Source organism: Pan troglodytes, chromosome 17, assembly GCF_028858775.2.
Source record: "Pan troglodytes isolate AG18354 chromosome 17, NHGRI_mPanTro3-v2.0_pri, whole genome shotgun sequence".
NCBI classification, from domain to species: domain Eukaryota; kingdom Metazoa; phylum Chordata; class Mammalia; order Primates; family Hominidae; genus Pan; species Pan troglodytes.
This window is the reverse complement of record NC_072415.2, coordinates 68,674,913-68,698,929: the sequence shown is the minus strand read 5'-3', so window position 1 is coordinate 68,698,929 and position 24,017 is coordinate 68,674,913. Positions and strand designations below refer to the sequence as shown.

Sequence of the window (24,017 nt, the reverse complement as noted above, 5' to 3'; positions counted from 1 at the left end):
CCCAAACACTGACAGTTCTCACTGCAGCAGGAGTGACCTGCTCAGTTCCAGCCTGGCCCGAGGACCCTGGCAGAGTCCCTGATCTGCCACGTGATTGGTACTAAGCCTCCGCCAAGAATATACTCTACTGGCAAAGACTGTGCCATCAGCCTTGCCACTAGTGTTCAAGGGCCTTCCATGCCAGGAAGAAGAAAATGAGCAGATAAACCTCTCACGTACCAATCCCAGTCCACGTCATAGGAGCACAGAGCAGCATAAGAGCCTAATGAATTTGCTTTAATTGTTCAGATTAGTTGGGAACTGATTTGATCCCAGTCTCCAGCAGACCTAGGGTGGTCAGTGAACCAAGTGGCGCTCATTCATTCAAGAAACCGAGAAAATAACAGTTGGAACTTGGGAAAGCTGAAAAGGCCTTTCAGAGAGAGAGAATAAACATCTGATACAAAAATACATTTCCAACTCCATTCCTTAGAAGGAAAATCTTCCTAAAATTAAGTTTTAAGAAAATTCTTCCTATAGTTTCAGAAAAATAGAGATTAAACACAATTTCTTATACTCTACATCACTTTACTTGGAATAATGCTAAACATTTTTATGTCTTTACTTTTAATCTCAAACTCATGTGTTTTTTTCAATTGAGGTATTTTACTGAATTATTAAACATCACACATAGGTCTGGGGAATCATCTGGCATCTTGTTTGTGTAGCTGGACAACTCTTAGATCTTATATTTATCAGGCTGCTGAACTGTTCCTTGTTCAGAGATACAGATACCCTCCAAACATTTTCTGATTTTTTTTTTTTTTTTGAGGTAAGATCTCACTCTGTCACCCAGGCTGGAGTGCAGTGGGCATGATCACGGCTCACTGCAGCCTCAGCTTCCTGGGTTCAAGCCATCCTCCCACCTCAGCCTCTCAAGTAGCTGGGGCTACAGGCACACGCCACCACACCTGGCTAATTTTTGTATTTTTTTTGTAGATGGGGTTTCACCATATTGCCCAGGTTGGTCTCAAACTCTTGAGCTCAAAGGATCCACCCATCTCAGCCTCCCAAAGTGCTGGGATTACAGGCATGAGCCCCTGCTCTTTGCCAATATCCTTGTTTTTAACTGTTGTGGCTTGCTGAATCAAAGCAGCTGAATTTGAAACAAGTTCAATATCATTTCCTTCAAGAACTAACTCATCTTTCTGGGCTTGAGATACTGAATGAGCAACACCTGGCCTCATCCAAACCCTGCAGATTTATTTTTCACCCAAGAAATTTCAGATTTCAACAAAAGACTCCTGGCTAACAATGTTGATGGGGAAGTGAGCATGCACAGCTCTCGTCTTACAACAGAAGCCCTGTGCAGCACCCTGGATCATATTCTGTTTGTGACTACAAATAGTGCCAATGGTATCCAGGTCCTTTCTATTTCCCCACACTTTGTCAACCTGGAGCCTCTTCTTTTCCTTTCTAAGGAGACTGAATTCTCCACTGGTGTAACTGAAGTCCCTCCACAGGGTTCCTCTGGGGCCCTTCACAATAACTGTGTCCCTTCAGAGTGATGTTGACATCTTTGGGAATGTCAAGAGTCTGATTGCTAAGAATGGTCTTCAATCTCGCAGAAGATGTGATAAAGAGAGTCATGTATTTTTTGATGCTATTAGCAGGGCACAGATACATGCCTTTCTTTTTCTCTTCAACGTCTTACTTCTTCCATCCCTCCTTTGATATTCACAGAAAATTCAGAACTAGTGTCCTGGTCTAATTTGAGGTTTTTTTTGTTTTTGTTTTTGTTTTTTTTTTGAGACGGAGTCTTGCTCTGTCCCTCAGGCTGGAGTACAGTGGTGTGATATCGGCTCACTGCAACCTCCACCTCCTGGGTTCACACAATTCTCCTGCCTCAACCTGCTGAGTAGCTGGGATTACAGGCGTGAGCCACGACGCCCAGCTATTTTTTATATTTTTAGTAGAGACGGGGGGTTTCACCATGTTGGCCAGGCTGATCTTGAACTCCTGACCTCAAGTGATCCACCTGTCTCGGCCTCCCAAAGTGCAGGGATTACAGGCCTAATTTGAGTTTAATTCCAAGATTTCTGTTTCTGATTTTCTTTCATGCCTCCTCCCCGACACCTAAGATTAAAACATAAATTCTGTGGCTGCAAATTCATGAGGTGAATAAAACAAATACAGTTAAATCCATTATATGTATGTATGTACGTGTGTGTATATATATGCATGTATGTGTGTATGCATGCATGTATATGTGTGTGTGTATGTATATCTATATATACACATATATAAACCTTCTGCTCTTTACATTTATTTTGCTAGGAGATGAATGTTAGGAGTTGAGGGAATTGGTTTTTCAAATTATTTCAGAGGAACAAAATTAAGTTTCATAGTGAATTTCAACTTTTCCATTTAATAACTCCCAGGCAACACTTCTTTCACAACCATATCACATTTATCTATTGCTTTGGGACATTCCTTCACTTTTGACTTTATCCTCTCTGTGGTGTGTGACAGAATTTGTTTATTCTTTATCATCACACCTTCCTCCTCTCTTCATTCCCAACTTGAAGTTATCTCCTCTTTCTTATCTGGAAAAGACCTCACATTGTGAAGACCTCAGCTTTCCATAAAGCCAACCATTTGCAAAGAGTTGGTAATTTCTGTGTTCTGTGACATTTCATAGATGTGTTCCCCAGGAGACAGTCATTATTTTACAGTGCCTCAGCTTTAATATCTTTTTTCTCACATGAAGATAAAACTGAAAAACAGAACATATCACCCCTACATTTCTTAATATTTCATTGTTTTAGATGAGTTTTCATCTTGTGAAAAGTTGCATTCCATCAAGGGATAATGATGTACATTCTGTGCTGTGTAAAAACAATTTGCTTTTGAGGATTGCAGTGCTCTACACAGAGTGAATATTTACAGCTATGTCCCTTTCAAAGTCACCCCTGGAGCTGCTAATTTGAGCTGTCTCCGTGAGTCTCAAAAGAGGTTTCTGTCTAAGCTGTCAATTTCCAGGTGTCATACATTAAAATATTTTTGGGGAGAGGCTAAGTAGTTACAGAATGATGCTAAAGGATTCTCTATGTTTTTGGACTTGGATAAACTTCAATAAAAGAAATGCCCATATTACAAAATCTACTTTCCCAACAAGAACCATTCCAGGCAATCTGAAGGAATAGGACCTGTGGTATTTCTTCTGTGGATTTCTTCTGATCTTTGTCTGTTCTCTTCTATCGTAGTTAAAATAGGAAGGGGTGTGTGTGTGTGTGTGTGTGAGAGAGAGAGAGAGAGAGAGAGACAGACAGACAGACAAGGGGTAAGGGGGGGGTAAGGAGGGTGAGGAGGGTGGATCCTGCCTTCCTTCTGTGGCTTCTGCCTTTCTCAGAGAACTTCAGAGGACGGCTATAATGCCTGTTCTAAACGAACAACATATGACACGTATTTTCACCTCCCCACCACCCCCTCCACGGGTTTCCTATGTGTACTTCAAATGCCTGATAAACTTGGTACGAGAACTGGTTGTGTTACTCCGGCCTTAATCCCTTTATCAGGCAGCAAGTTTTTCCTTTCCTAAGGAGTAAGCAACTAAGCCCAGGGTCCAGCATGGGCTTTGTAAAGAGCTGCTCGGTCTCCTGAGCAGCAGCCAGTGACAGGTCGTCTGGGTTTCATCAGCTCCCTGGGGCTGCATTTCACCAGGCCCCCTTGCCAGGGCCTCCCCAGCGTGTCGTGTCAACAAGTGTCACACCTACTGCAGAAACAGCCCTCAAGTTTCATCACAGGGATGCTAAAATATATTCTCCAGCTTCAGCAATGACCTAGTTCACTGAAGGGCGGGGAAAAAATGCTCTTCTTCCAGAACTTCCCCGGGCATGGAATTTCCCCTCTTAGGAAGAGATGAACTTTCCGGAAGCAGACCCATCTGTGCTTTGACCTGATCGTGGAAGACCCTGAGCCCTATAAACTCCTTTGAATCCCTGTCCCGGCAACAGGGACACCCAATCAATGCCTCACACACAGCCTGGGGAATCCACAGCTGAGCCAGCCCTCCTATAACATTTCTTGGACAAAGAGTACTGAAAAGTAAGTATGTAGACTTTGGTTTTTACATAAGGAATGGCTGCGCTTTCAATATATAGTTGTTTACATTTTCTGCAACAAAGAACAAAGCAGATGGTTTCCTGATGAAATAGAATGAGATGAAACCAATAGGGGTTATATGGGATATTTGGGCATATAAGGTTTTAAAGTGGGCAAACTCTCATGGTCTTGTAATTTAAGTCCATTTTGACCCTTTTTGAAAATTATTGCTATTTTTAAATTTGCTTATTTTGGCTTGACAATAATGAATGAAAACAGTTTCTTTCACATCATGTCTATCTTAACAGTTAGAAAAAATATACAGAATGACTCAAACGAGTGATATGTAAAGTTTTGCAAAGTAACATAAAAAGTCAACTATCCAGGTAACTCAGGCCCCAGAGACTTTTGTCTGAAATATTTGAGTATTTTAGTCAAGAGTTATTCCTTTTACTGTGAATTAACTGAATGATTGAAAATCTCTCCTATCTGGGTAGACACAGGAGTATGTTGTCTGACAATAGGTAATGCGATTTGCTGAAAAGCTATCAGGCATTTCAAAATGGCTGATGTAAACATTTATCGAGTTGTTAAATAGATTTTTAAAAAAATTTAAGGCCAAAAGTCAGCCAAAAAAAAATCCATCAATTAAATGCCACCACTGTCACATTACAATTTAATGAACACATCTAAACTTTAAAAGCCTTGATTAAGGGTGTCAGTTACAGACATTTGGCAATCATTTAAAAATAGATAAAAGCAAGAATGGCATTTAGAGCTGCTTCTGCTCTAATTATTTTCTTTCCACAACCTTTTCCTTAAGTAAAGGTAGCCTTTATTTCTAAAGATTAATTAACCAGGAATGGTCATTCCAGAGATATGTGATATGTTTTATAACTCTATATCAACTAAGGACAAATTGAAGGAGTTTTTTGCTGTGTGGCTTCTGAATTGAAACCAAGGATGTTGTGGGTTACCTTCCGAATCAACAACTTCACAAATCCTGTATTAAAAAGCATGGATGGCCAATAACCATGTTCAGATCTTGGAAATCAGGACTTAAAACAAACTAAATGAACTTTAGCTCCCAAATATACATTGTCCTTTTTTTGTTTTGTTTTGTTTGTTTGTTTTTTGTTTTTAGATAGAGTTTTGCTCTTGTTGCCCAGGCTGGAGTACAATGTCTCGGTCTCAGCTCACTGCAACCTCCGCCTCCTGGGTTCAAGCGATTCTCCTGCCTCAGCCTCCCAAAGTAGGTGGGATTACGGGTGCCTGCCACCATGCCCAGCTAATTTTTTTGTATTTTTAGTTGAGATGGGGTTTCACCATGTTGGCCAGGCTGGTCTTGAACTCCTGACCTCAGGTGATCCACCCGTCTCAGCCTCCCAAAATGTTGGGATTACAGGCGTGAGCCACCGTGCCTGGCCTACATTGTCTTTTTGATGTTTTTACCAAACATTTAATCATAATTTTGGGAAGCTTTCAGGTAGGGCAGAGTTCCTATTGTCATTACCTGCAAAGTTTTTTTCTCCTCCAATTTCATGAGTTTTTAACAGCCTCCTGAACACTTGTGTGTAGGTATCAGCCCCTGTGATGGCGATGCAGTTGAGTTAGTATCTTACTCTAGATGGAGGTGGGAGAAGCAGGGGAGGTCCTGAGAAAGGCTCTGGAGTCAGATTTGGAATCGACTCCTAATTTTAGCATAACTTTTCAACCTGTTTGAACCCCAGTTTACTCATCTGTAAAATCTTAACAGTATTCACTTTAACAGGATTGATGGGGGATTAGATGAATAAATATACCTAAAGTATCTGTCGAATCATAGTTTCTCAACGAAAGTTAGTTTTTCACCTTAATTAAAAGCTTCTGTCTTTTTTTTTGCTAAAACTTTAGAATACTACCATAAAATAAACTATATAAAGTAATAGAAACTATACATTATCTGCATCAGTGCAATAATCAAACAAACATAACACAGACAATTAGATTCTTTGAGAAAAATTCTATACTTGGAAACAATGTGTTTGAAAACAAAATTTAAAAAAGATATTTTAGAATGTATCTATGATAAATAAGAAAAAAATTTTTTTTACTAAAAATAGTTGATGGATAATTGATGCTTATTATCTAAAAGCAGAAGTAGAGATTTATCAACATCCTCTGGGAATGCTTTTTAATACATATCATTACCATATTTAAATATGAGTGTTTGGGAATCCATAGTAATGAAAGGCCTGTGATCATGATGAAAACTATGAAAATGAAGGCACACGCCCAGCCTTTCCTCAAAGATTATAGTGGAGTCTTGCATTGAGAGAGGTGGGGGCGGGAGTGGAGGTGAAAACTCTTTGAAGTGGACTAGCCTTTGGAGGAGCTGAGCAGGGGCAGTAGCTTTGGGCCAACTCAGAAGAAGTGTAGTTTCCAGGATAGGGATCGCACCGTGGGCTAGAATTGCGCGGGGTCAGTGATAAAAGTACACAATGAATAGGGAGAAAGGCCAGTCAGGGATGTGAGGGAGCAGACGAGATTCACAAGCGGGCTTGTGGGCTAGCTCCCAAGAACTTTATCAGACATCTTTCTTGTTGCCCCTTGTTTTTACTGAGATACCCCACAGCTCTTTCCCAGGCCCACTGGAGTACCTCGATACATTCTTCGCTTCGGTTACAGACAGGTTCACAAGGAACCCAGGATACGTTACTCTGGGTTGAATGCTGCCAAAAAGAAAAACTGAAAATGCAAACATGTAAAGCAACTTGGGAGAACGTAATCACGTCATCTTAGGGTTGGCGAAAATGAAAGAATAAACACCTGACCTACATCAAATAAAACATTTAAACATGTTTCAAGCCCTTACTGGGATTTCCGCCTATGCACACCCACCTGGCATGGGCCAAATAGACAAAACTGATCAGGAGACTTCAGACATCAGCTCGAAGAGACAGGCAGCAAGTTGAAGAGAAGCTCAATTCCGAGAGTTCAGTTCTGGTTACACTGCACCCTCCCTCTCAAGAGCCAGCCCTTCCACTGCTATCCTCATGTCCTGGCTGCACAGCTCAACTTGATTTTCACTTGATTTTCAATCCTGCTCTTAGATAACCAGGCCCCTGCTCTTAAACAGGCTCATTTGCTCCTCAACCCCTAGTTTAAGACCTTCCTGAGTCCAGCGGTTCTTAAACTTTCAAGTGCAACAGAATCTAAAGAGCTTGTTAAAATAAAGGTTGCTGGGCTCCACCCCCAGAGTTTCTGATTATGAAGTTTCCAAGAATTTGCATTTCTTCCTTGTTCCCAGGTGATGCTGATGGCGTGGCCCAGGGGCCACTCTGAGAACCACTGCTGTAGCCATTTCTTCGGCCTGCAGTTCCTGAAGAAAACCTATTTGTGCTTATTCTTTTCAACCACCAAACTTTCCTTACTTCTCAGGGGGTGCCAGAGACACAGATACAGTGTGCCAGTGCTGTAAACATAAAAGGTTAACCCATCAGGTGCCCTGCAGGCAAGCAGTTTACAGTCTAGCTGCTGGGGGTGACACTGAGTGTGGGGACAATATGCTGAGGCTAATGGTCTCTAGTTTTTAGGGGGCTTTTTTTTTTTTCAGCTGAGGGTATCAGGGAAGCCTTCAAAGAGAAACCAGCATTTGAGCTAGGGGTTTGAAAACCTGGCGGGGTTTCTGAACAGATTGAGATGGAAAGTGGTCCTTCTATGTAAAGGAAATCCAGAAAAGCAAACTAAAAACATGGAGGGCAGAAAGAGAAAGAATGAATATGAAAATCAGAAATTAGTGTGGTTGGGCTACGCTTTTCACACTTCTCCTCCCCCGCCTTCTTGATGATGAAAGAATTGTCAAGAGTTAGATGGTTTTGATTAAATCATTTAATCTTCAATCCATTACTTCTGTCGGTAACTTGGTTGTAACTTGATGTCCAACATAGAGATCTGGAATGGAGAGCCAAATGATAGGAATTTCAGGCACTGTGGGCCAGTGAGGAGAGGGTATGCCTTCTAGAAGCAACAAAGAAATCAACTTGGCTGGGCTTGGTGGCTCATGCCTGTAATTCCAGCATTTTGGGAGGCCAAGGTGGGTGGATCACTTGAGGTCGGGAGTTTGAGACCAGCTTGGCCAACATGGTGAAACCCTGCCTCTACTGAAAATACAAAATTAGCTGGGCATGCTGGCACACGCCTGTAATCCCAGCCACTTGAGAGGCTGAGGCAGGAGAATCGCTTGAACCCGGGAGGCAGAGGTTGCAGTGACCCGAAATCGTGCCATTGCACTCCAGCCTGGGCAACAAGAGTGAAACTCTGTCTCAAAAAGAAAAAAAAAAAAAAAGAAAGAAATCAACTCAAACTACCTAAATCAGTAACAGGATTTATTGCTCATACCATGGAAGAGTCCAGGACTTTGGTCAGGACCCCGCTGTTTCCTGCATTTCTGGAAGCTCTGCTCATCTCTGTTTTGGTTTTATCAGGCCAGCTTTAGCACGGTCTCAAGATAGCTATTGGCCTTCGCTGAGGTTCACATGCCTTCCTTTTTCTGTGGATGACGGAGTGAACAACCTAAGCTTTGCACTGACTCGGTCACCCCTGAACTACTTTTTGGAGAGTGCCACATGTGATTGGCTTAAACTTTGGTTAATGACTCAATCAGTGACCAAGAGCACCACAGTTTAGACCAATCAGAGCCAACAAAGCAGGAAGGGTGAGGAATCGCCAGCCGAGTCCCCAGGCTGCTGAGTGATGGAAGAGGCTTTGGTTAGGAGGACAAGCGAATGGCCACTTTAGGAGATTTTAGATATTTTGGAGAAAGGTCTCTGAAATCTTACCACTTCTTCCCTTAGTTATAAAGTTAGCCATGGGGAGCATTTATACTTTAAAGATTTAGGATATTACTGCTAAAGGTAAGCCAGAAAAAATTTAAAAAAAAAATTAGGATGGGCATGCTTTAAAGTTCAGCCCAGACAAGTTAAAATGTTCTTCCACAGAACAGTCCTGCCTCAGAAATGGAATGAACCAGCCAGGCACGGTGGCGTGAGCCACCTGTAATCCCAGAATTTTGGGAGGCCGAGATGGGAGGATCACTTGAGGTCAGGAGTTTGAGACCAGCCTGGCCAACATGGCAAAACTCTGTCTCTACTAAAAATACAAAAATTAGCTAGGCATGGTGGTGCATGCCTGTAATTCCAGCTACTCAGGAGGCTGAGGAGGGAAGATTGCTTGAGCCCAGGGGGCAGGGGTTGCAGTGAGCCGAGATTGTACCACTGCACTCCAGTGGGGTGAAAGAGGGAGACCCTATCTCAAAAGAAATAAAAAGAAATGGAATGAACCGTTGGCTACAGTACTGCACCCTATTGCCCTTTTTATTGGATGTGATGTTCCTTATCTCTAAGGCACACTTTATTTACTAGAACAAGATTAGATAAAGAACCATTAAAAATCTTCTGTATTGGGAGTCTGAGGTGGGTGGGGGGATTGCTTGAGCCCAGGAGTATGAGAACAGCCTGGGCAACATAGTGGGACCCCATCTCTATTAAAAAAAATCTTCTGGAAATAAGGCAAGTGGAGGCATTATATGAAAAGTGTTCCCCTAAGACACTCTGACTGGCTGGGTTGAAGGATGAGGGTAGAAGGTGGCAGAGATCAGACTACCACTCTCCTGCAAAACTTCCCTGTCCTCACACCACTGCTTTTTTCTGAATGGACTTGCTGACAGGTGGTTAGTTCAGCATAATAAGTTCTAGCTCAGTTAACTACACTCGGGCTCAGTTAACTACACTCAGGGTTGGTCTTATTTTTGTCAGGGGGCGGGGAGTGAGACAGAAGATAGCCTAAGATTTTCCAGGTTCTCCCCTATATTGTCTGATGCCAGAAATTCCACAGCATTTCACCTCTTGGTCACATTGAAAGTAAACATTCTCCCAAGAGGGATTAGTTGGAGTGGCTTTGGAGTTTTCATTACAGGGGAGTGAGGGTGGGAACATAAGGAGCCTGGGCAAATGTGGAGGATAAGAGGAAAACGAGCCAGAGAAGGGCTTTCTTTACTGCAAAATGTTTGTGATGACATTGACGACACATTCCTAGACTGGACACAGCAGTCGGCCCATGACATTCAACTTCAAACCAAAGTGATTTTAATCAGTTAACTCAAGGAAGTGGGTCCGATTACAGCACTGTCACACTTTGTATGTTTATAGCACCATAAGTTCTCCTCTCTTCCCTGTCTTTACCCCAAGATAGGCAAGAGGATGTATCCTTTCAATGCAGTACATGGAAAATCAGAGTCAAGAAACCTGGACTCTGTCACTAGCAAGCTGTGTGACCTTGGAAATGTCACCTAACCTGTCTGTGTTTCAGGTGCATTTTTCAGTTGCAAAATCAGGGGAGGTACTAAACTCTCACACAGGTTTTATTTATTTATGTATTTAATTATTTTTTTGAGACAGAGTCTTGCTGTGTTGGCCAGGCTGGAGTGCAATGGTGCGATCTCGGCTCACTATAACCTCCATCTCCCGGGCTCAAGCAATTCTCCTACCTCAGCCTCCCAAGTGGCTGGGATTACAGGTGTGTGCCACCACACCCGGCTAATTTTTGTATTTTTAGTAGAGATGGGGTGTCACCATGTTGGCCAGGCTGGTCTCGAACTCCTGACCTCAGGTGATCTGCCTGCCTCGGCCTCCCAAAATGCTGGGATTACAGGAGTGAGCCACTATGCCCGGCCTCGCACAGGTTTTATTTAACCTTGAGCTTTTTTTTTTTTTTTAAGCCCTCTCATAAAGATTGGAAACTGCCATACATTTTAAACAGAAGGGGAGAGGAGAGTCAGTGGAAAGACTCTTCCACCTAAAATAAATTCAAAACAAATCCAGAGGGAGCTGCTGCCAGCTCAGTATTCACCACGTCTATGTGACAAATTGTGCACCGAACACACTGTTGGGCACATGGAGGTGCTCACTATTAATATTGAAAAGTTAGCTTTTACTTGTTTATTAGGTAAGATACATAAATTCAAGGTATCCAGAAAGATATACAAAGACTATCACTGTCTCCGAATGGCATGCCTTCTTTCCACCCCCCACACTTAGGCCTCCTCCCAAGAGCAACCAAGCTACTGCTTTCTCGTGTATTTCTAGTCAATATATGTATAAACAAGCATATAAGATTCTTTTCTCCTCCTCCTCCTCCTTCTTCTTTGCCTATAGAAGTGATCACATTGGCCGGGCGCGGTGGCTCACGCCTGTAATCCCAGCACTTTGGGAGGCTGAGGCGGGCGGATCACGATGTCAGGAGATCAAGACCATCCTGGCTAACACAGTGAAACCCTGTCTCTACTAAAAATACAAACAATTAGCCGGGCATTGTGGCGGGCGCCTGTAGTCCCAGCTCGGGAGGCTGAGGCAGGAGAATGGTGTGAACCTGGGAGGCGGAGCTTGCAGTGAGCCGAGATAGTGCCACTGCACTCCAACCTGGGTGACAGAGCGAGACTCCGCCTCAAAAAAAAAAAAAAAAAAAGTGATCACATTCCCTGCACTCTTATACGTTGTTTATTTCATTTAATGTATCCCGGAGATTATTCCATATCAGTGCATTTTTTTTATTCCATTATCAGAGTCTCATTTTTTTTTTTTTGTTTTGAGACAGGGCCTTGCTCTGTTGTCCATACTGGAGTGCAGTGGTGCAGTCACGGCTCACTGCAGCTTCAACCTCCCAGGCTCAAGCCATCCTCCTGCCTCAGCCTCCTGAGTGACTGGGAGGGACTACAGGCATGCGACACACCCGGCTAATTTTTGTATTTTTTGTAGAGATGGGGTTTCAGCATGTTGCCCAGGTGGATCTTGAACTCCTGGGCTCAAGCGATCCACCCACCTTGGCCTCCCAAAGTGCTGGGATTACACACGGGAGCCACCATGCTGGGCCTGTCTCATTCTTTTTAAATGTATATTATTGTTAACAAGAAAAAAAGATTCCATTCTTTAGATATACAATAACCACATTCCTATTGATGGACATTTAGCTTTTGCTATCACAGGCAACGCCGCAGTGAATTTAGTAGGGGCTCATTAAATGTTTGTCTCCTTGCTCCTATTTTTAAAATCAACTTTATAAAGGCATATTTTGTATATCATATAATTCACCATTTCTAATTGCTAAATGCAATGATTTTTTTTAAAAAGCAAATGTACTAGGTTGGGCAATCATCACCATAGATTGGTTTTAGAAGATTGCCATCACCCCCAGAAGATCCTTCAGGCACATTTATTATTAGCATTCTCCCCACTGCCCTCACCTCCAACCACCACTGATCTACTTTCTGTCTTTATAATTTCTATTGGACACTTCATATAAATGGAATTATATTGTATAATTATATTGTATAATTCCATTTATTGTATGGTCTCTTGTGTATGGCTTCTTTCACTCAGCATACTGAGAATGTTTTTGAGGTTCATCTATGTCATACCATGTATCCATACTTTTGTTTTGTTTGTTTTTTTGTTCTGAGAAGGAACTTCGCTCTGTCGTCCAAGCTGGAGTGCAATGGCATGATCTCGGCTCTCTGCCACCTCCACCTCCCGGGTTCAAGAAATTATCTTACCTCAGCCTCCCAAGTAGCTGAGATTACATGCACCTGACACCATGCCCGGCTAATTTTTGTAGTTTTTAGTAGAGACAGGTTTCACCATGTTGGCCTGGCTGGTCTCAAACTCCTGACCTCAGGTGATCTGCCCACCTCAGCCTCCCAAAGTGCTGGGATAACAGGTGTGAGCCACCGCACCCCACCGTATCCATAGTTTGTTCTTTGTTATTGCTCAGTGGTATTCAATTGTATGGCTGCGCCACATTTTGTCTACCCATTCACTAGTTGGACCGTTAGGTTATTTCCAATAGACATTTAGGTTGTTTCCAATTTTGGGCTATTATGAATAACCCTGCTAAGAACAGTTGTGTGCGAGTCTTTGTGTGAATATACATTTTCATTTCTCTTGGGAAGATAACTTGGAGTGGAATTGCTGGGTCATTTGGTAAATTTATGTTTAACTTTGAAACACATTTCCCGTTTAGAAAAAAACAAAAAGTGCAGCTTGCTGCCAGCACTCAATTTTACATAAACACACTCTTTGAGGCTGAAACAAATTTGGCTGATTTTCAATGTGAAAATAAAATATAAAAACTGTTTTTGGAGTTATTTCTAAACACAATTTATCTCTAATTCTAATGTAACAGAAATGTATGTAATATTACATTAGGATTGGAGACAACAGTATTCTCGGGGCAAACGGGAAATGGATTAAGAAACTGCTAAAGTGTTTTCCAAATTGTCTGTACCACTTTTACATTCTCACCAGCAATGAATGAGGGTTCTTGTTCTTTTCCACATCCTCACGAATATTCCACTCCAGCAAATCTGGACTCATGTTTCAGCTCTGCCACTTGCAGGCTGTGAGAAGTTATGCTTCTTACACCAACCTTTAGAAGTGACTGAAGCTTCCAAGTCATTAGCTGGGAAATAGCAAAGAACACCCACCAGACAAGTTCACTGTGAAGATGAAATACGATCTTGTCTGTGAAGTGCCCAGCCTTGGGGCTGACACACAGTAGGCACCCGAAATGTGTTAAGTGTCTCTCCCGACATGGTCTGCTTCCTCCCCACGCAATTTACAGAAACCATCTTTGGATAAGGTTCCCTAACTAACACGGGACTGGGTATTAGGTGACAGAGGGTGTGGTGTCCAAATCTACAGTAACTGAGATGGCAAATTCAGGAAGACAATTGCCATTGGATTAGGCTGGGTAATCAGAACTAATCCCTCCTGTCCCCACTGAGTAGGCGCCCTGACTGCTGGCTTTCCTGCCAGCTCCACAAGAGCCGGTTACCTGTGGTCTGCTTGTGAGCTGTGACCTCTTCCCTGATCCTTTCAGCTGACAGCAAGCTTTTTGGTGACAGCAGCCATGCGACTTGCTGACTATTGAGGGTAGGGGAAGGGGGATGCAGATTGCAGGGGTGCAGGGGGGAAGGGGGATGCAGATTAGTCAGAATAAAACGTGACATCACTTGAGTGTTTTAAATGTTCAAATAACGCTCCTATAGCCTTTGTTCTACAACAATTTGAGAGAAATACATTATTTTTTAATCTTGCCAATGTTAAACCCAAAGCCACTGGCAGCGGCTAACACTTACATAGTGCTTACTTTATATACTATTCAGAAGAGCATTACATAGACTGACTCAAATTCCATAATGGTCAAATGAATAGATACTGCTATTATCTTAGTTTTATAGAAGAAGTGACTGAGGCAGAGAGATGATCAGCTACTGAGTGGCACAGCTGAGGTTTGAGCCTAGGGAGCAGGTACAGGAATCCACGCTCCACATCATCACATCACTCTGCTACCTGTTAAAGGTCCTGCCCATTTTAGAGTAGCTATAAAATGTGATATGTAGGCCAGGCGGGGTGGCTCACGTCTGTAATCCCAGCACTTTGGGAGGCTGGGGCCGGTGGATCATCTGAGGTCAGGAGTTCGAGACCAGCCTGGCCAACATGGTGAAACCCCGTCTCTACTAAAAATACAAAAAATTAGCCAGGCATGGTGGCTTGTGCCTGTAATCCCAGCTACTCAGGAGGCTGAGGCAGGAGAGTCACTTGAACCCAGGAGGTGGAGGTTGCCGTGACCCAAGATCGTGCCATTGCACTCCAGCCTGGGCAACAAGAGCAAAACTCCATCTCAAAAATATATATATATTTTTAATGTGATATGTGAACAGTCTTCTCTCTGGTAATTCTATGTCTTGGCATTTAGGCTAGAGACCAGTTATGTGTCTAAGGAAGCATGTACTAGGATGTCATTGGAAGTCTGAAACACTCCAGCCAAGTTATACATCAATACAAGAGCAGATGGGTTAAGTGGGATATTGCTATACTATGGAATACTAATATTTAGCAGCTTTCAAAAACTGATAGAGAGCCTTATGGATTGGGTTGACACTGTAAGATTGCCAAAACTTATTATTAAGCAAAATAAGCCAACTGTCAACAAAGCATGTACCATACATACCAACATACATATATACCATTCATGCCATACATACAACAAAATTATCATATATTTAGATGATTATATGTGTAATGAATAGAAAAAAATGCCTAAAAGGATACCAGATTCTTCCTCTTGGTAGAGAACTGAGATGGAGAGATGATGCCTCTGGGAGACTTTACCTTTATATGTATTTTTAAGAACATAAATGTATCCACTTAGGATCAGTATAATTAAAGGTAAATAAAATTTTTAAAAAGAAAGAAGTTGGCTGGGCACAGTAGTTCACGCCTGTAATCCCAGCACTTTGGGAGGCCGAGGTGGGCAGATCACTTGAGGCCAGGAGTTTGAGACCAGCCTGGCCAACATGGTGAAACCCCGTCTCTACTAAAAATACAAAAATTAGCCTGGCGTGGTGGTGCACGCCTGTAATCCCAGCTACTCAGGAGGCTGAGGCAGGAGAATCGCTTGAACCCAGGAGGTGGAGGATGCAGTGAGCTGAGATCGTGCCATGGCACTCTAGCCTGGGCGACATAGTGAGACTCTCTCAATAAATAAATAAATAAATTCAAATACAAATACAAAGAAACTTGCCACAATCCACTGTTTAGGGAAAATCTCTCTCAAACTGTTTTTTCTCTGCTCTCCCACCACCACAACAACAATCATCAACACGGAAGAAGAGGAAGACTTCCGTGACCAAAGTTGTGGTGGATTTACCCCATACGCCAAGCTGCAGACACTGGTGGGTGTTCTCGGATTCAGTTCTGACACTGTCTACCTGGAGATAGTGTCAGATCCCACAGATTGTGGGCCCAGTCCCCAAGGCTACTCCTCACCCACCCCCCAAGCCCCCGGAACACCAGCTGCAAGTCAAGGCTTCTGGAACTTCTGACTGACTGGCTTCAAGTTGGGGTTCCCATGAGCACCTCTTGGGGTTAATTTGCCAGAGTAGCTCACAGAACTCAGGGAAACACATTTACTGGTTTATTACAAAGGTTATTTTAAGGATACAAGTAAACAGCCAGATGCAGAGATCCATAGGCGATTTGCAGGAGCTTCTGTCCCCATGGAGTTGGGATGTGCCACCCTCCCAGTGTGTGGATGAGTTCTTCACCTCCTGTCAGCCTCCACGTGTTCAGCTCTCTGGAAGCTCCCCAAACCCTGTCCTTTTGGGTTTTTATGGAGGCTTCGCTACATAGGCACGATTGACAACCATGTAGAAATGTGATTGGACAAAAAGCACCTGATCTGAACCCAGCAAGGCCTGTCTGTTCAGACTTTTCTTGGCATTCGTTTCTCTGTGTGGCATTCTTTCCTCTAGAGTAAGAGGCAGGAATGAGGGTCTTTTGGAATAAGGGCCTTTTGACCACAGAGTCCTGCCTTGGACAGGTAAAAGAAGGATAGAAGGTCAGAGAGAGAGATTCTGTTTCCCAAGGCCAAAAGTGCCTCAACATTATAACAAGGACTATGGGAGTTAGGAGCCAGGAACTGTGGATGGAAACCAATAAATATATAGATATATCATAACACCATAACCACACAGCAAAAAAAGAAAAGAAAAAAGGCAAATCCAGCATTCTTTCCAATTAACACATTGTTTTCCCAAGGTCATCTGTGAAGCCTACCACAAACTCCTCTACTAATACCAATAATTCAATATTGATTGTTCATCTCTAGCAGAGAATGATAAATCTGTCATCAAGGGTTCTCACCTTCAGAGAAGCCACCAAACACGAGCCACAGCCTGACTTAACTGTCCTTTTCCTCTCCAGAGTACAGTCAGTGCTCTGTGGCTCAGATATGTGGTCACTAAACTGACTATGTGAGTCAAATAGTGTGTGTTTGTCAGTATTTTCACATGTGGGACAACACTGTCAGGAAGTCATCACCTGGGGAGGAGTCACAGATGACACAGAAGCTCCTCAACGTCAGCCCAGCTCTTGACAGCTGGATTTATACTTTCCTCCTTCTCCATCCATAGCAGTGATCTCCAGGAATGAGAATGGAAGGTCATGTCCTGTAAATTACTATTGCAGGTGACAATTACACCCAGAGACATTTTTACACATTAGTTGGTATATCACTTTAAAAAAGAATCATTGTGGTAACCCACAGCAGAAAAGGAAACTGATGAAACAAGTGAACTCTTTCCTTATACTACGCTGATTACCATTATGAAAACTAATTATGTAACAGATATTTACAAGGCAATTGACATACATTATTCTAATCCTTAGACTATTATCATTCCCTCCTTTTACAGATGAGAAGGTAGGCTCAATGCCTTGCCTTATAATTGGCAGAGCTGGATGTAGATTTGTTCCTGGCAGGTGGCAAAGCCTGTATTGTGTTCACAGTTCTATGGGGCCTCCTGGTCAGGAGGGTGTTTTCTTGCTATGAGAGCTGCCCTGCCCGCCACTGTCCCCCTCCATTTGAGTAACTTCCCTAGGAATATGAAGAGTGGGGTAGTCATCCCTCTGTCTCAACAGTTGCTTCTGAAAAGCATTGCTGATTGGCTACAAAAAGGAATGAAGTACTGATACAGGTGACAATATGGTCAAACCCCAAAAACATTGTGTTAAGTGAAAGCTTCTATTTATATAAAATGTCCAGAATAGGCCGGGCTCTGTGTCTTCTGCCTATAATCCTAGCATTTTTGGAAGCCAGGTGGGAGGATTGCTTGAGCCCAGGCATTCAAGACCAGCCTGGGCAATGTAGTGAGACCCTGTCCCTACCAAAAAAAAAAATCCATAATAGACAAATACATACAGACAGAAAGTAGATTAGTGATTGCCTCTGGCTGTGTGTGTTGGGGGGGAGGGTGGAAATGGGGAGATGAGGAGGTAAAAGGGGTGTAGGGATTCTCTAGGGTAATGAGAATGCTCTAAAATGGATTGTGGTGATGGTTGCACAATTCTGAATATAGTGAAAGCCATTGACTTGTACAACTTAAATGAGTAAATTGTGTATGGTATGGTAATTACATCTCATTAAGGCTGTAAAAGAGTGGGGCATGGAGGCTCAAGCCTCTAGTCCCCACTACTCAGGAGGCTGAGGTGGGAGGATGGCTTGAGCCCAGCCTTGGGCTGGTGTTAAATCTGGTTTTTAAAAAATACCAATTGATATCCATTCCTTAACCACCAAATGTACCTGTAACCTAATCTGGAATGGAGGTATCTATTTGCTATCTAGCAGATGAATTTTCTTCCTGTGCTGTGCAACTAATTTGCCATTATGCTGAGAGGGGCTTACTGTGCTCTGAAATACCACATGTATGAACCGGAGCCCCATGTCATCCAGCCTCTGCACAGCTACATTTAAGAAGTTCTATAACCAAAAATAATTGGAAATGTAAGTCATTTGTTAAAGAATGTCAAAAGGACCCAATTCACAATCACAACGCATAGTTTCTGAAAAATCTTCAGTTCAGCCTCTCTTGCTCAGTCTTCCACACCTGTCCCAGCAGGTATGTCTCTCAAACCTCTCTCCCATCTCATGTGTTCTGCCCCACGCCCAAGCAGTTTTCTCTCTTTTCAGTGCCACCATATCACTTCTTCAACATTACGGCTCTTTCCACCCATCATGGGAGTTAATTTAACTTCAGGTTTAAGCACAAAGTTGCTTCCTGCACACACTCTCCCTGAGGAAGGGAAGGCAGTGTATTCCCCTTAATTAATTTATTTTTTAACCCTGATATTTACAGAGTGTAGGTGCTTTATGGAGGGGCAGTTTGGGAACACTTTTTGGGAAATACAGTTCACACCATATTTCTAAACAGAACATCTTGAGATTAAGGAAATGCTGTGGGAACTTCCAAAGCAGCAGGAGTGATCTCAAAAGCAAGCACTAGAGGCATTTGTGAGCAGAATGCTCCAAGGACAGCATCCACCAAGCAAGGTGGGCCTCATGGGCCAAGATCTGTGTCTTCACACAGGGCCCTGAACCCAGAAGGGTGCCGTCTTTTTATTTTATTATTATTATTATTATTACTTTTTAAGATGGAGTCTTGCTCTATCGCCCAGGCTGGAGTGCAGTGGCGTGATCTTGGCTCACCGCAACCTCTGCCTCCCAGGTCCCGGTTCAAGCAATTCTCCTGCCTCAGCCTCCTGAGTAGCTGGGATTACAGGAACGAGTCACCATGCCCAGATAATTTTTGTATTTTCAGTAGAGACAGGGTTTCACCATGTTGGCCAGGATGGTCTTGAACTCCTGACCTTGTGATCCGCCCGCCTCAGCCTCCCAAAGTGCTGGGATGAGAGGCGTGAGCCACCATGCCGGGCCAGGTGCTGTCTTTGGTTTAATGCTCTGCTGTCACCATCTTAAAATCCTTAATCCTGTTTGCACAAAGAACCCCTCATTTTCATCTTGAACCAGGCCCTGCAAATTATGTTGCTCGTCCTGCTACTACGGTAAGGGTCCTCAAACATCATTGGCCCTGAACTCAGGTTCTTTTTCCCTCTGCTCACTTCTGCTCATCAGGAGATTTTTTAGGTGTTGGTGAGACCTTGAACTGTCCTCGGGGAACTCGTCTCTCATGGTATCTGAGACAATCTGGAAAAGTGGGAAGAAATAGGGAAGAACTGTTTCTAAATGGGTAAGAAGCTGCTACTGACACTCATATGGAAAGGGGTGTCCCTTTGGCAATACAGCTGTGGCTGCTTTAATTTGGCCTCTCTTACCAAGAGCTTAGCTCAGGTGTCTGCTTTGGGGCCCTCAGCATCCCTGGATTCAGGATTTGCAGTTCCTAACCGCCCCTTCCCTGTTCAGGCTAACCACACTGCAGTGTGGTTCTTTTCTTTGTCTGAGCTCTGTGGTGTGGGAGAACCGCCTGCCATTGTGAAGAAGTGGACACTACTGTGTAGACAGAACTAAATGCCCTTTCTAAGCTCAGGGCTCCACAAAGGAGAGGTCTGGCCAAGTGAAGCCAGCTTGTATCTGCTGGTAGTAGTAGCATGGAAAGGAAAGGGTTCTCTGGATTCAGACCAACCTGCGCCCTCAGGGCTGGCTCATACTTGTGCAAGCTGTGCCTTGCAAAGCTCCAGTGGTGTCTTACACATTGAAAGTGTCAGCCTGCACAGCCCTGAAGGACAGCCCCAAGGTGGCTGCCACTTGAGCTGTGTGATCTTGAGCAAGTTGTTGAACCTCTCTGAGTCTCAGGTTCCACCTCTGTAAAATGTAGGAGACATTAATAACTATCCTTTAAGTAGCTTCAAAGAGATTAAGTGAAATAATATATCTGGTGACTAATCAAGTGTTTAGTGCCTGCCTTCCCCTAGGGCACCCACCTGGTGCTCAGAAGGAGCAGTCATATCTTAATTTCAAAATATCTCCTCCCTGGACATCATTTCAACACAACTGACATGTTTTTTGGAGGCAAAGACATATGCACACTTTTTTGAGCACAGTGTGAAAAGACTTTAAGAAGAGAAAGGAGGAGGAATGAGAGGAGGTGGCACTAACCATAGCCTCATGGGATGCTTCCCTCTCCATTGGAACTCTGGCTGCTCTGGGGTCTGCCTAGGACAATAGGATTCGTGGTTCTCAATCAGGGCACCCCCCCCATTCCCCTGCAGTGTCTGCAGACATTTTTGATTGTCACACATGGAGGGGTGGGGGTGCTATTGGCATCTGGTGGGTAGAGGCCAGGGATGCGGCTAAATATCCTGCAATGCACAGGACATCCCGGAAATACAGAAGGATCCAGCCCACCTACCAGCAGCACCACGGCCTGGAAAGGCTGCCCAAAGACCTTCAGTCTGCCCACCCTCCAGCGTGCAGTGAGCTGCCAGGGCGGCACCCTGTGGTTTCTGGAATTCCTAAGAAGGCCAGAGAAATCCCAGAACAAATGGTGATGTCGGGGATTTTTTTTTTTTTCAGATTCGGTGCGGCATGAAAGGATGACAGACTCCGAAGGGCCCCAGAGGCCCCCGCTGTGTTTTTTATCTACATTGCTTTCCCAGAAGGTTCCTGAGAAGTCAGACGCTGTGCTTCGCTGCATAATATCTGGTAACCATCACTAGACTAGCTAATCACCCTCTAAAATCTCCCTGCATACCAGGTTTCTTGGCTCACAAAGGCATTACTAAAACATCATTTGGGAAAATTACCTTGGAAGTTTTTTTTTTCTGTGTAATCAATGAAGCAACTCCATCCTCTATGATTTGTTTCTAAAAGATTTCTTTGAGTGACTTCCTGGACACGATTTAGTGATCTTTACTTCACCTTGTGGTTCTGGGTTAGGCAACTCTCACACTGGTTATTTTTTTCAGATAATCCACTCTTAATTTTCTTTCTTTCTTGGGTGTCCTTAACCATAGTTTAAATTCATGGAGCACAGAGGAATGGCATGAATCACTTTTTTTTGGTAAATTGATGGAACTCTTCTGTTATTCTTTAATTGATTTTTTTTTTTTTTTTTTTGAGATGGAGTCTTTCTCTGTCACCCAGGCTGGAGTGCAGTGGTGTGATCTCGGCTCACTGCCACCCCCGCCTCCTGGGTTCAAACTATTCTCCTGCCGCAGCCTCCCGAGTAGCTGGGAATAGAGGCACGCACCACTGCACCTGGCTAATTTTTTTATTTTTATTTTTATTGTTTTTTTTTTTGAGACAGGGTCTCTTGCTCTGTTGCCAGGCTGGAGTGCAATGGCACGATCTCAGCTCACTGCAACCTCCGCCTCTTGGTTTCAAGCAATTCTCCCACCTCAGCCTCCCAAGTGGCTGGGATTCCAGATGCATACCACCATGCCCAGCTCATTTTTGTATTTTTAGTAGAATGGGGTTTCGCTATGTCGGCCAGGTTGGTCTCTGATCCCATTTTTCTAAGTCCAGAGAGGAGAGGGGTGAGCCTCAGAAACGGCTGCCTTTCGCTAGCAGAAGTTGTCATAAAACCTCGATTTCAGCCTGGAGTTGCAGTGTAGAACTGTGCGCTCAGCCTCTCCAAGCCCAGGCTTCTGTCTCCGTGATGGTCCATCGTCATTCAGACAGACAGAACAGTGCAAGCTGACCTTGAGTCTTCAGAGCAGAGCCCTCGTGTGTTTGGACATGCCCTGAACTTGGCTGTGGTCCCCTCGCCCAGATACTTCTGAAATGTTTAGGAGGTGGCTCTCAATGTATGACCCACAGTAGGTTCCAAAAACAAGGGGAGGACTTTCAGGTGAGGTTTCCAGCAAGTGGCAGGAGAAAAGAGAACCACCCACAAGATACCAGATACCACTTCCCTATGCAAGTCTCATTTCTGGCTGATTGTTCAGATCTATACTGCACAGGGGAAAAAAACAGTCAGCCATTAGGAAACTGGGGGAAATCAATCAGCCCTCATCAGCCTGAATGAAAAACTGGAATCCAAGAGATCAGAATGAGTTCCCAGGCCCAGCTCATGAACACTTTATGTATTTTCTTCAAAACAGCCACATACCCACAAAAAGGAGGAATTCACTGCTTCCTATAAAGGAGTGTGATGAAACAGTCTTAAAGGAGGACACAGGGTTGACAAGAACAGGCAGAAATGAATTATGATCAGAAACCCCTTGATGGTTTTTCAGGGAAGCCCATTTTTTGGTGTCTTTTTATAGGCAAATGCCTGTAAGAGGCTCAGCCATGCAGCTGCTGGAGGATTTATCCTTGCATGCAGGTCTATCTGTTCCAAGCCCCAGGGTAACTACTCAGGCGTTTACCTGAAGGAGAAGGCAAGGAGGAAAAATCCACAGTTGCCAAAAAAGCACATTCATGGCATGAGCACAGCGGCAGCCTAGCTGGGAGACACAGGGAGGGTGGGAGGGAGACTTAGCATTTTCAGATCCTGCTCATGGTGCAGGTGCAGGTCTAACGAACTTTTTCTTCCCTCTGTACTTCGTTTGTCTTTCCTCTTTCTATGGAGTTCCGTTTTTTCTTTTCTTTTCTTTTTTTTTTTTTTGAGACAAGGTCCCACTCTGTCGCCCAGGCTGGAGTGCAGTGGCACAATCATGATTACAGCTCACTGCAGCCTCGACCACACAGGCTCAGATCATCCTCCTGTCTCAGCCTCCCAGGTAGCTGAGACTACAGGTGCACACCACCACACCCAAATAACTTTTGTATTTTTTCTAGAGATGAGGTTTTGCCATGTGGCCCAGACTGGTCTTAAATGCCTAGACTCAAGTGATTCACCCCCCTGCCTCGGCCTCCCAAAGTGCTGGGATTATAGGCGTGAGCCACCATGCCTGGCCAGAACATGCGGTTCTCATCTTAGTGGTCTCTGGAGTTGCTCGCCAAAAATCATGCAATAAATAAGACAGAAATACAAGAAAGTTCCTAAGGCAGATTAAGAATGGTGTATTGTTTCCAAATACCAGGCTTTCCTTCCTGTGCATATGGCATATTTTGACATATTTTCAGTGACATGAAGGCTAATGAGAAAGCTCTTTGGAACACAATGGAAACCTTCCTGCTCTGTAACAGGAGGGAAGAATCCCAAGGGGTGGATGAAATTCCCGGAGGTTTTACCGGATTAGCCCATTAACATCACGTCCCATTACTGAACACCAGGGAACGATGAATCTCTTCTAAGGGAGAAAGTGTAGGTCAATTTCTGTGATGATATCAGTACCATATGCACAGCATCAGTCTGGGAAGCCTACGTTCCAAACTCTTCATCCTCAGGAAGAAAGCGGCATTTGCAAATCTACTTTGTTCCCCTCTCTTTTGTGCCATAACTAACGCACTAACTTTGAGCACTATTAAAGTATAATTTTCAAAAAGGTGCCATAACTAACGCACTAACTTTGAGCACTATTAAAGTATAATTTTCAGAAAGGTAAGGTGATTCCCATGCAAATATGAAATACACATTTTAAAGATTTTATTCAACTAATTAATTAGAGAAGAAACCAGAAACTATTAAAGTTTGAGGAGCTAGGTGTGTATAGGCA

At 43.6% G+C, this 24,017-nt stretch overlaps 1 protein-coding gene and 1 pseudogene across 5 annotated transcripts in view; one reads left to right on the top strand and one right to left on the bottom strand.

Moving 5' to 3' along the window:
* Window positions 1-718: 718 nt before the first annotated feature.
* LOC100609184 (large ribosomal subunit protein uL6-like) lies at window positions 719-1,629 on the bottom strand (annotated as a pseudogene).
* Window positions 1,630-3,739: 2,110 nt separating this feature from the next.
* The window catches only part of ALPK2 (alpha kinase 2), a 148,230-nt gene continuing 127,952 nt past the window's right edge, over window positions 3,740-24,017 (top strand). For 4 of the 5 annotated variants that reach the window (XR_010151955.1, XR_010151954.1, XM_063795758.1 and 1 more), the window contains exon 1: window positions 20,989-21,117. Coding sequence is in view for 3 of the 5 variants with exons in the window: in XM_063795758.1 (XP_063651828.1) it covers window positions 21,009-21,117 (109 nt within the window). In the remaining 2 variants the exon portion in view is untranslated. Of the gene's footprint in view, window positions 4,087-20,988; window positions 21,118-24,017 lie in introns of those variants that run through there. The other variant, XM_016933807.4, reaches the window with a different exon arrangement.